General features: G+C 38.5%; 1 protein-coding gene across 2 annotated transcripts in view; it reads left to right on the top strand.

The window, feature by feature from the left end:
• Positions 1-6,364: 6,364 nt before the first annotated feature.
• PPFIA2 (PTPRF interacting protein alpha 2) overlaps positions 6,365-12,641 on the top strand; it is a 470,795-nt gene continuing 464,518 nt past the window's right edge. For both annotated transcript variants that reach the window (XM_068559618.1, XM_068559619.1), the window contains exons 1-2: positions 6,365-6,398; positions 12,207-12,457. In XM_068559618.1, coding sequence (XP_068415719.1) covers positions 12,209-12,457 — 249 coding nt within the window. In that variant the 5' untranslated portion in view covers positions 6,365-6,398; positions 12,207-12,208. The remainder of the gene's footprint in view (positions 6,399-12,206; positions 12,458-12,641) is intronic.

Raw genomic sequence — 12,641 nt, 5'->3', positions numbered from 1 at the left:
TAAGACTGAGCAGAATATAAGACTCAATTGCTAAAGACATTACACGTAACTGTCATTTTGAAGAGCGTTTTCTACATGACTTTAACTATCTAGGACTTATTATTAAATTATTCTTAGTATTGAAGATGCTGTCTTCTATTCATATTCTTTCTAAAGCATACATTTGTATTCTTCATTGCTCTGTGAATCTTTAAACTATCTAAAACGAGGATTACCCATATCAGTTATTTTCATCGTTTAATTTACTATCCATAACTGCTTGCACATGTCTTTAAATGGTGAACACTAAGGAAAAGCTCATTTTCACATTGGTGATTATTTTTTCCGATGATTTCTCATGCAAAGAACAGCAGTGATCACTGATCTCAACTTCATGCAGTTTATTTGTGTTGCCAATTGATTCAAAGAAATAATTGGATTAGTACCAGTGATACCAATGATCAAAGTAGATAGGTAATCATAAATAAGTCTGAGTCAAGTTCTGGAAGATTTATATTTAATAGGAAAATTCAAAAAGTAGATATCAAAAGTCAAGCTGTACCTGCCTAGTTTCTTCAGGTACTTGAGCTAGAAAACCCAGGAATTAGTACTACTGAGGACTCATCTGTAAGATTGGAGTTATATTAAAACTCCCAGCATAAAATTCCATGATTCTTTAATTCCAAAGCATGGTTCTCTGAATTGGAGCAGAAGCAAAACTTAAAATCTTTATTACGGGGCTTTGTGTTAGAATAAATCTCCTCTCTAGATAAAAACAACTGCTAAATACATTTAGAATGTTTCTTTAATATTTTACCTCATAGTAGTCTAAAGAGGAACATAGATTTTTCCCATGAAATATTATTTTTCCTTTGAAAAGGAGAAAAAGTTATTTCATAAGGTATCACTGTTCTAATTTATTTGTTTTCAGTGCCCTCATATTGCTCTTAGATTTGATGTTAGACACTGAATGATACATAATAAAATTCTCTGAAACTTGTCTTCTCTTATTACACTTTGACTTCAAAAAATAACTAAGTTTTTGCTCCTCTAGAACACTAAGATTCCTTAGTTATAAATTGAAATCCCAGCGACTGCTTGTCAAATTGCTACGTATTACAGTAATCTCATATAAATGCATAGATAAAGGCTGATTAATGTAGCCTTTTACAAAATTTATCTTGTGAGAATTGATACTTATACATTTGTGTGGAAGCACAAGAATCAGCAACTATGTGCTTATATAACTTTCATATTCTACAGTTTGCTTTTTTAGACAGGTAAAAAGAATAATGTGTAGCATAAACGCAACAAGTTACATGAAACCTATATAATAAACAATGCTTACTATCTGTGACAGAATTGGGTACTAATTGCATGACCATTGATTCCAATTAATTGCATTTAATTTATTTTTTAAAATGTACATATAACAGAAAGTTTAAACATATCGTCTACATACTTTTTATTTCCACTATCACTTTCACAAACAGTACGTGAGAGAAACTGGATGAGTTTTTACCAACATCCTCTTTACTCTTCTTCTGGCCTTAAGGCTAGACTACTTTCCTAGGCTCTCTTGTAATTGGATGCTGCCATGTGAGTTATTCTCACCAGTGGCATATGAGAAAAGTATGTTTCACTTCTGGACCAAGGATTTTAGAAGTGGGTATGCTGCTTCTCCCACCATCTGGGTTCAAAACCCAAGGAAATGGTAGAGATCAGACAAGAAAGGACTCTAAATTACTGCATGGAAGAAAGCAGCCCACTCACCAATTCTCACCTTGGAATATTGAAAAAGTAAAAAATAAATTTCAGTTGGCTCTGTGACCCATTATTTATGTGGGATTGTTTTGTTGCCTGCTCTAAATAATACAGTGTAATAATATTACATGGCCGAATTTTTTAATGGAAATAAAATAAATTTCATGTTCCCACAAAACTATAGGTAGGTAAAGTGTATGATGGGAGTTATTAAATTATCTATTCAAACCGATCTTAAATTTTAAATTCAACAGTAAGCATGATGTCAGTAAGCATAATAAGAAAATGTAATTTAATTGTTTCAATAATGTTAACATTAATAACAGAATATGAATAATACTCATAACAGTTAATAAAACTGTTGTGAATATAGGCAAAATATTTTCATAAACGGTTAACTCTATAGCTGAAATGAGGTGACACTGAAAGTAAAATGTCTATTACAACTATAAATATTTGCTTTATCTTGCTTCAAAATTATATTTGCACTTAAAAGGCAACTTACTGAAACTTACTAAATCTTTGTTACTGTCATGGCCCATACTTAATTACTCATTTTCTTTGGCACCTGATCTTAGTACACTTTACCTTGACATAAAAAACCGTCCTTGGTTTAAATAGAACAGTGCTTTTTATTATTATTACTATATTATGTTACTAATATACCATGTGATATTCAGAATATCTAAAGAGATGGAAGGGCTGGCCACCATAGTAAAAATGAGAGTAGTTGTATGACATGCTCCCCTTAAAAGAGCATATAGACAAAAAGACCACATTTGAAATAAAATGTGCAGAAGAAGAATTAGTAAGTGTGCCTAGTGATACTGTATGCCTCTATGGATTACATTTTTTTCATTGATGTTAGGCATTAAAACTAATAAAAGAGGTGGGTTCCACTACCTCTGCCTAAACCCAGCTGACTTTTTAGAAGGTAAGCATATTTCATCTTTTTTTTTTTTAATTGGAGTATAGCTGCTTTACAATGTTGTGTTAGTTTCTGCTGTACAGCAAAGTGAATCAGCCACACGTATACATATATCCCCTCTTCCTGGATTTCCTTCCCATTTAGGTCACCATAGAGCAGTGAGTAGAGTTCTCTGTGCTATACAGTCTGTTCTAGCATATTTCATCTTAATCATTGATCCTTGGCTATCAGAAACCATTAGGAGTAGAAGATAACCTCAGCATAATAATTCGTTTTATATTTGTTTGGGAGACCTTTTTGCCTTAACTGCAAAATATCAGCTATTTTCTTGTTCTGTACTTATTTTGTTCCCAAATTTCTTCAGATTTATTTATTTAGTGTTCTCAAAGTGGGATTCCTGACCTAAAAGTATTCTATTACCTGGGAACTTACTAGAAATGCAAATTCTCTGGCCATATCACAGACCTACTGAATCTGAAACTCTAGGCATGGGGCCCAGAAATCTGTGTTTTAACAAGCCCTCTAGAGATTCCCTTGCTTACTAAACTTGAGATCCACTAAACTAGAAGATCTGGTACAGGGGATGACTACATCGCCTAAATGTTAGTTACACTCTTTGCAGTGGTGTTAAGGGTGAGAATGTGAGAACACATAGTTTCTAAGCAGAGAATGACCATGAAGAATATTTCTTCTTACTAAAATACTCTTTACTCCATGACTGTTTCCTGCCATCCATTATCAAACTGTTCCTTTCTATGATTTCAACTCTCAGGTAGCTTTTAACTCTGTTGAGTCAATTATATGTGGGTATTATATTTAGAATTAATACTTCCATTTGATATATGAATAGGAGTCAGGCAAATCAAGACTTTCCTTGGAAATACTAACAACATTTGAGGCTGTACTTGGCAAATGTTGATTACCAAGGAAACTAGAACCAAGGCTTAATAAGGAAGGAATTCTTGTACAAAGAGACATATCAACTGTCTTTAAAAATAAGGTTTCTGGGCTTCCCTGGTGGCGCAGCGGTTGAGAATCTGCCTGCCAATGCAGGGGGCACGAGTTTGAGCCCTGGTCTGGGAAGATCCCACATGCCGCAGAGCAGCTGGGCCCCTGAGCCACAATTACTGAGCCTGCGCGTCTGGAGCCTGTGCTCCGCAACAAGAGAGGCCGCGATAGTGAGAGGCCCGCGCGCCGCGATGAAGAGTGGCCCCCGCTTGCCGCAACTAGAGAAAGCCCTCGCACAGAAACGAAGACCCAACACAGCCATAAATAAATAAATAAATTAATTAATTAAAAAAAAAAAAAAAAAAAAAATAAGGTTTCTGAGGTTTAAAGAACATTTTATGTCTTCTGAGGAATTCCAGAGAGTGAAAGTTATGAGTACTGATATATGATTAGTAAGATAAAGCTATTATTAAATTAGATCTATATGAAGATGGACTGGGGTGCCTCGTGACTTAACGAGTTTTCCTGTGGTTAAGAGTATTTAAGTCAACATCAAATGGTAGCTTAATTGGGTGATCTAGATACTTGTTATGCAAAGTGTGGTTTCATTTGGTAGTTGTTACAGGTGCAGAATCTCAGGGTCCACCCCAGTCCTAGCTAATCAGAATCAACAATACAACAAGATCCATGGGTGATCTGTATGCACATCATGTTTGAGAGATAGTGCTCCAGTTGACATCTAATGACTCTTTATATTACACTTATACTTAATTTAAATAGGTTTATGCTGTGATGCAGAATTTGAATAACAGTCTAGAAGAGGTGGGGCTAAACATGTGAGCTTGAGCTCACATCCTACTGTGAGGTCATTAACTTAATTAAATGCTGCCCCCAAAATGAAATAGTCTGTTTCCTGAATACTGCACTTAATGTAAGTGAGCTGGTATTTGAATACTATTTCTGTAGTTAGCTTTGAACTATGTGCTTTACACAAAAGTGAAACATACCTTTTGGGTTTACTGCACTACGTCATGAGGATATTTGTACTAACTTCCAAATTATACGCAATGTTGGACCCTTCTCCCAATTCCCTCCTGCATACCACCTTCCTTTTCACTAAAACTGGGATGTCTTAATTTCCCTTACTGAAACCTTTCCTTTTTGCTTAGAGTAGGTAGTGGTTTTGTCTTCTGCTTCTTCCCTATTCCTGATGGGTCTATATGAACGGGCAGCAGAGGCAGAAAGAAAGGAGAATACCTAAAGTGCTGTATAGGTATGGGGGAACTGGAAAAGATCAAGGGAGCAGACTTTGCTCAAAGCTGAAATTTACTCGGGCAGGGAGTACTTAACATACAGTTCTCATTGCCAAAGCAATGGAAGGAAAAGAGCTGGAGAGGTAATGAGAAGTGACAGATGCCGCCACACCCTAGATTGCCTCAGGTCTCTACAACCAAGACTTCCATGCCCTGGTCCTGGGAGCAGGAAGCCGCTGAAAGAAATGACTAGCACGGAAGGCCAGAGAGCAGAAGATCCCCAAGCCTGTTCCCGGCCCCAGCAGTGCGGGCCAACACACGCCTTCCTGTAGAGACCTTTGTGTGTGGGAAGCCCGGGCGAGGAAGAACGCACCCCCTTCTCACACCTGCCCATCCCCAGTTCTTGCTTTCGCCTGGGGCACTGGGACCAGCGCGAGCCGGCAGCGGCTTTGGGGGAGTCGTGTGTATCCGCGAGCGGGTGTGCGTGAGGAGGAGAGCAAAGACGTGATTACTTCAGAATTTATTTAAGGGCCGGTGGAAACCACTGCAGCAGCTTCCAGGGGAAGCCCTAGTTTCAGAGGAAGAGGAGGTGGCGGCTGCCAAGGAGTGGGTGGGGGGGCGGGGGGGAGGTGGAGGGACAGGAGGAGAAGCAGCCGCAACAGCACAAGGCAAGTAAGGAGAGAAGCTGCTACAGCATCCGCACCGGCGCCCAGCAGGTTGGTTCTCCGGGCCAACTGACGACAGCAAAGAGGCTTACAGAGAGGCTAGGAGGCGAAGCTGGGTGTAGGGGGGCTGGCTGCTTGCCTTTCTGGAGAAGAAACACCTCTTTTAGGTGAAATAAGACACCCTAGCTTGGAAATAGGCAGGGGGCCAGGAGGGGACCTGCCCTGCTTCTCGAGTCCCTGGGGACTCGCTTCCCTTTAGCTTTCCAACTCCTGGCGGTAGCCATAAACTCCAGAGGGGCTCCGGGCGGGTGACTGGGTGGAGAAATTCCCTTCCAGATAGTCCTCACACCTTTCCCCAAAGCTCAGGTTTCGGGGGCCACACTCTGGGTGGCCCGGTGGCGGAGGGAGAGCAGCGTCGCTTGGTTCAGTTTCTACAAGTCAAACCCAGTCCCCACTTGCCGGCTCCCCGGGTCTCCAGCAGCACGCGGGGAGCTGCGGCTGCTCCGGCAATCGGGCCGCTGCTGCTTTAAGAGCCGCCTCCCCCTCTCCTCCCTTTGACAATGGTCTGAACCGAGCTCTGCTTCCCAAAGCAAAATTTGTAATATGCCATTTTTCCGATGGACGCTTCTCCTTTTGGCTGCTGACGGAGCCGCGGGAAGATGCCGAGCTGCTGCCACGCCACCCAGCCGGGGCACGTTCCAGAGGACGCCGGGGCACCCGACTGTCTAAGCTGCCTTTCTCCTCCCGTTGCTAGGGAAATGGTCCACGAGTGCCGGGTGTGAGCCTCCCCGCTCGTCAAGCCGGAGACTGCGGTTGTCAGTGATCAATTGAAGAAGCAGGACCCGAAATTACAGACATTAGGTACAGAAACTGTATTTGAGTTACACGGTCCCCCCCACCCCGGCTTTATTTTTTTACCCCTTCCCCCACCCACCACCACCACCCCGGCCCCACCCCGCCCCCAGGGAAGATGAGATGCAGATTCCCTCCTTGTCAATCACTGTTCCCTACCTCTTGCTTTCCGTCCCCATCCTCTCCCTTCTCCTATTTCTCTACCTTCTCCCTACTTGGATGTCTCCTGTTGGGCAGGATGAACAGTTTTGGTGCAGAAATCACGAAGTCAACTTCTTCAGGGTGGTGGCGGGGGGGTGTGGCTGAGAGAGAACTGTCCAGCCCGCCGTATGGTGTGTGCAGGCTCTTTGGCCAGCTGTAAATGCACTGGGGTAAAGAAAGTGCAAAATACTTCCATTAAAGGGGATAATAATATTTCCTGAGGACAGGGGACTTCAAAGAGTTAACTAGGAGGAGGAATATTCATGTAATGTAATCAGACAATGGCTAGGATTTCTCTCACCGAATTATTCCTTGTGGGTTAACTGAGGTGGAGATAGGTCAGTTCTTAAGACTAAATCTTTGCAGAAGAAACTGACTACAGAGAATAATTACATCTTTTTCTCTAGTAGGATCTAAATCCTAAAGATCTGTTTGAATAAAGTGATTCATTGACAGAAAAAAAGCCTTTTGTAGCACTGTCATATCTGAATAGGTACTGTTTGAACAGCACATATTGCTAAGAAACACACTGGATCTTGAAACCCCTTGGGTAATGACTCCAGTGGGCATTCAAAACTTTTATTTTGAAATCTGAGGGATTTAGAAGACAGTCAAGGTTATGTGCTAAGAAAAAAGGGAGTTGGTTTTCCTGGTATAAAATTCTTCAAGCTAAATTTAAGCACTGAGATAATTAAACCAACTAGGTGTTTTGTTTTGTTTTGTTTCTTTTCACAATAAAATAATGTCTCTAACTAGACCTTGAAACTTTCAGTAATTTAATGAACAGGGGGCATCAACATCTAGAAGAGTATAACATAATCCATATATCAATTGACTTTGGGGAGGGGATGACGAAAAGGCAAATAGCAAAGCAAATTGTTAGTATGCCCTTTCTGGTTTTTCAGGAATTATGTGATACACTGCAGTTTTTAATATTGAAAATGATTCTAAAAGTTAAAAGCGGTATATGAAATAGACTAGAGGTTGAATGACCATAGCCTTCTGTACTACGCAAGTTGCTTCAGACTTCATCCATTCTGTAAGAGGGTGTTTGACTCTTACATTGAATACAGATTTTTAATAGCTTTTAATACCTAAAAATGTGCATTTAGGAAATAATTTATACTATATTTTAAGGAATATACAACTATTTTGTAATTTATATTAGAATCTCAAGATTCTGTTTTATTGCAAGAAACTAAGTTAGCTCATGAAAGTGGCCTTATTTTTTGCAGACAAATTTTTTCCTTCTAATTTTGATGAGAAGACTTTAGATTTACTTATTTGGGTTGACTGTGAGGAAGAAGAAGCATGTATTCATCTTATTTCCTAAGTAACTTTTGCATAGCTTGATTTTTTTTTTCAATTAAATTTGAAAAGTTTAGAGCACCCATTGGAATTAAACCTTTAGGCATGGAAGCAGAATGAATCATAAAGGTAAAATATTCTTTCTGCAAAGATGAATGTTGGTCATTTTATAATAGAAATAAATACTTGAATTTGTAATAGTCCTTTATAATTTTACAATCTGTTCTCAGTCAGGTATCCTACTGGACCCCTACAATGGGCTTGCTAAAATAAATGCTTGCATTATTATTCCTACTTTACAGAAGAGAAAACTGAAGTTTGGAGACATGAAGTGATCTGCTCTGGTTCACATGCCTTGGGAGTAGAATTGAATCAAGTTCTTTTGAGTGTAGATTTTCTAAATCCCATCATAGCATCTTTCAACTAACTAAATCAAAGACCAACTTTTATACTGATCTAAGAGCCTGAAGTCTGTGAATGTCTGATGTCTCACGGTGATGACGTTTGTTAGAATTAGGGTAGAATATTCAGAAGAAAACTGTAGCTGAGGTAATCACTACAGTCATGTTTTTCCTTGGAATTTAAAGTTGTTATAGGTAATTCAGAGTAGAGGCGGGCTAATAGCTTTCTTCAGGAAGGATATGATTTAAAATACAGTTCTGAAAATGTTTAACCTTAAATTTAAACCTTGCAAGTGTTTTGGCACAGCTTGTCACTGTGCTACCATTTCCTCTCCCAGTATTTTGTTTTAACCTTAAATGTCAAAAAGAAACACATTGGCTCCTTATAATGATTTCTCAGAATGACACAGCTGTTCAGTATGTGGATTTTATGCATGGCATGTGAACTAATTGCTTTAAATATTTAAATGTGTTGGAACATTTTTTTTTTGTTTTCCAATTCCTTTTTAATTAATGTAAAGAAAAGTTGTAACAGTTAGAAAAGAGTCTCATTTTTTCCATCTTTGTGATATTGTTTGAATGAAATTCAGGTTAAAAAAAATCAAAAAATATATTTTCATCCATTAAGTGGTTAACAATAATATCAAATGTATGAGTGTGAGTGTGTGCATGTGTGTGTTGTGAGTTTGTGTTTAAATACATCCTATATATCTACTCTGCTCTACATTTTAGGGTTAATACGAAATTGAACAATTCAAGTTCTTGTCTTCAGGGAGCCCAGTGTTTTGAATGATGAGCAATAATTCAAAGCATTACCTTAAATTGTTCTAAAATTTACCACCGCCTTAATTCTTTTGTATAGGCTATCAGTCACAAAATACTTTCCTTTATCTTTTAAAAAGTTTCTCCTGGTTTTCAGTGGGCCCTGACCAAATTATTCACAGATAATTGAATTCTCTCCTCAGTAACCCAATTTATATCAAGAATCATAAAAAATAATTAACTATTGAGCTGTTAAGTCTTGATATTTTATTTGAAGATATCATCAGAAATATTTTCCCCAAGGACAGGAATATGTAGGCAGAAAAATGAATTGACAATGTATTATAAAACCAAAGAACGCTCCAGGATCAACAGCCAAACCAGCCTTTCTCCACATAAGACTTCTGCAAAACCAAGCCCTCTAATTAACAGCTCCTGGCCTCAGTACAACTGAAATTGAGATGGATTTGATTTTTTTTTAAACATAAGATAGAAAAGAGAAAATAAGATAATTTCTGATTTTTAAAATGCTACACAATAGGTCAATGTTACATCTTAATGTCTGTGTTTTCTATTTTAAATGAATAATTTAAAAATATTCTGAACAGTTCATTTATTTTATGACTGACTCCTGATTAGTAGTTAGGATGTGAAGTTTATACATTAGCTAATGTAATTTATGGCATCTGTTCTGTGGAATATTTGAAAGAGTGTTAGTTTGTATTGTTTGGATGGAAACCAGACAAAGCAGCTCACAGGAAACAAAGGAATAGTGTAATTGGTAGTATAATAACCTAAACAAATTTATGCATCTCAGTCTATTTCATAAAGCATATGTCAAATTCAGTCAGAATCACTTGTCTACTCTGTGTAGACTACTGTAGGAATTCAGGAAGAGAGTATATAAAAGTACTGGGTTGGCCAAAATGTTCGTTCGTTTTTTTCCTTAAGCTAGCTCTAGTAGCAATTAGTTATCTTTGACTTCATTCAAAACAATTTTGTTAGACTGTATGTGGCAGCTGTCATATTAGTGTGCATTTAAAAAAACCTTATCAAAATTGGTGAATTTTTGTGTAGTCATTTTAATATTGAAGATGGAAGGAAAAAAGCAACATTTTTGGCATATTATGCTTTATTATTTCAAGAAAGGTAAAAACACAACTGATATACAAAAAAAAGATTTGTGCAGTGTATGGAGAAGGTGCTGTGACTGATCGAACGTGTCAAAAGTGGTTTGCAACGTTTTGTGCTGGACGTTTCTCACTGGACGATGCACCACGGTCGGGTAGACCAGTTGAAGTTGATAGCGATCAAATCGAGACATTAATTGAGAACAATCAACGTTATACCATGCAGGAGATAGCCGACATACTCAAAATATCCAAATCAAGCGTTGAAAATCATTTTCACCAGCTTGGTTATGTTAATCACTTTGATGTTTGGGTTCCACATAAGTTAAGTGAAAAAAACCTTGACTGCATGCGATTCTCTACTTAAATGTAATGAAAATGTTCCGTTTTTAAAACAAATTATGATGGGCGATGAAAAGTGGATACTGTACAATAATGTGGAATGGAAGAGATTGTGGGGTAAGTGAAATGAACCACTGCCAACCACACCAAAGTCCAGTCTTCATCCAAAGAAGGTGATGTTGTGTATCTGGTGGGATTGGAAGGGAGTCCTCTATTATGAGCTTCTTCCAGAAAACCAAATGATTAATTCCAACAAGTACTGCTCCCAATTAGACCAACTGAAAGCAGCACTTGACGAAAAGAGTCCAGAATTAGTCAACAGACAACGCATAATCTTTCATCAGGATAACGCAAGACCCCATGCTTCTTTGATGACCAGGCAAAAACTGTTACAGCTTGGCTGGGAAATTCTGATTCATCCGCCGTATTCATCAGACGTTGCACCTTCAGATTTCCATTTACTTAGGTCTTTACAAAATTCTCTTAATGGAAAAACATTTCAATTCCCTGGAAGACTGTAAAAGGCACCTGGGGGTTTCCCTGGTGGCGCAGTGGTTGAGAGTCTGCCTGCTAATTCAGGGGACACGGGTTCGAGCCCTGGTCTGGGAAGATCCCACATGCCGCGGAGCAACTAGGCCCGTGAGCCACAATTACTGAGCCTGCGCGTCTGGAGCCTGTGCTCCGCAACAAGAGAGGCCGCGATAGTGAGAGGCCAGCGCGCCGCGATGAAGAGTGGCCCCCGCTTGCTGCAACTGGAGAAAGCCCTCGCACAGAAACGAAGACCCAACACAGCCATAAATAAATAAATAAATAAATAAATAAAATTTTAAAAAAAAATCATTTAAAAGGCACCTGGAACAGTTCTTTGCTCAAAAAGATAAAAAGTTTTGGGAAGATGGAATTATGAAGTTGCCTGAAAAAATGGCAGAAGGTAGTGGTACAAAAGGGTAACTACGTTGTTCAATAAAGTTCTTGGTGAAAATGAAAAATGTGTCTTTTATTTTTACTTAAAAACTAAAGGCACTTTTTGGCCAACCCAATAATAAAATGGGAGTTGTAAAGTCAAGAAGCTTTAAGTTAGTTGTATGAAAAAAATTAATTGATAAAATTAAAAAGTAAAAGCTAATTTTTATATAAAATGAATACTCAATTATTTGGGGATTTTCTAAATGACAGAATGAACATTAATTCATTCAATTATTAAATACAAGCATCATTTACTTCCCACCTGTTAAATGCCAGACACTATGCTTGCTGTTAACAACATAATAACGAATAAGGGTAAGATGGAGGTATTAGCTATAAGTGATTTGTAAACTTGCAGGGAAAGAAAGGTGATCAATTAATAAGCTTAGTAACATCTTATTATAAACTGAATTAGGTGGGGTTAATCATGAAAAAACTTTGAGAAGTAGGTGAAATCAAGCTGTGTTTTGTAGGTAGGAGATATTTAGACTGTCATGAAAAGAGAAAGCATGTTAGATGGAGGAAGTCAGTGAATCATATTTCATTGAAGTCAAAACTTTTAGCATCATTGGAATTGGGGCAGTGGGTAGAGGAGAAATAGACAATTAGGTTGATGAGTTGCAAAGAGTTTGGAGAGTTGAGGGTCAGGTGGGATTATTGGAAATCATTTTTTTACTAAGACTTCCCTCCCTTTTACTTTTTTTAAGCAATGATGTGTGAAGTGATGCCCACAATTAATGAGGACACCCCAATGAGCCAAAGGGGGTCCCAAAGCAGTGGCTCGGACTCTGACTCCCATTTTGAGCAGCTGATGGTGAATATGCTAGATGAAAGGGATCGTCTTCTAGACACCCTTCGGGAAACCCAAGAAAGCCTTTCACTTGCCCAGCAAAGACTGCAGGATGTCATCTATGACAGAGATTCGCTCCAGAGACAGCTCAATTCAGCCCTGCCACAGGTATGCCTCCTGGGAGCTTCTGTCCTTCCTACTGCAACTGAAAATGTGATAAGACTTAAATAAGCTTTGCTTTATTCTCATTCTTAGAATTACTTTTGCCCTTAGTAGATATGATATGCAAATTTTGGTGAGAAAAACTTAAGAATAGATAATTAATTCACATGCAACCTTGCCTCAAACAAAA

The sequence above is a fragment of the Eschrichtius robustus genome, chromosome 13 (assembly GCF_028021215.1).
Source record: "Eschrichtius robustus isolate mEscRob2 chromosome 13, mEscRob2.pri, whole genome shotgun sequence".
Lineage (NCBI taxonomy): Eukaryota > Metazoa > Chordata > Mammalia > Artiodactyla > Eschrichtiidae > Eschrichtius > Eschrichtius robustus.
The sequence above is the reverse complement of the archived record's forward strand: the minus strand, read 5'-3'. Positions and strand labels throughout refer to the sequence as shown.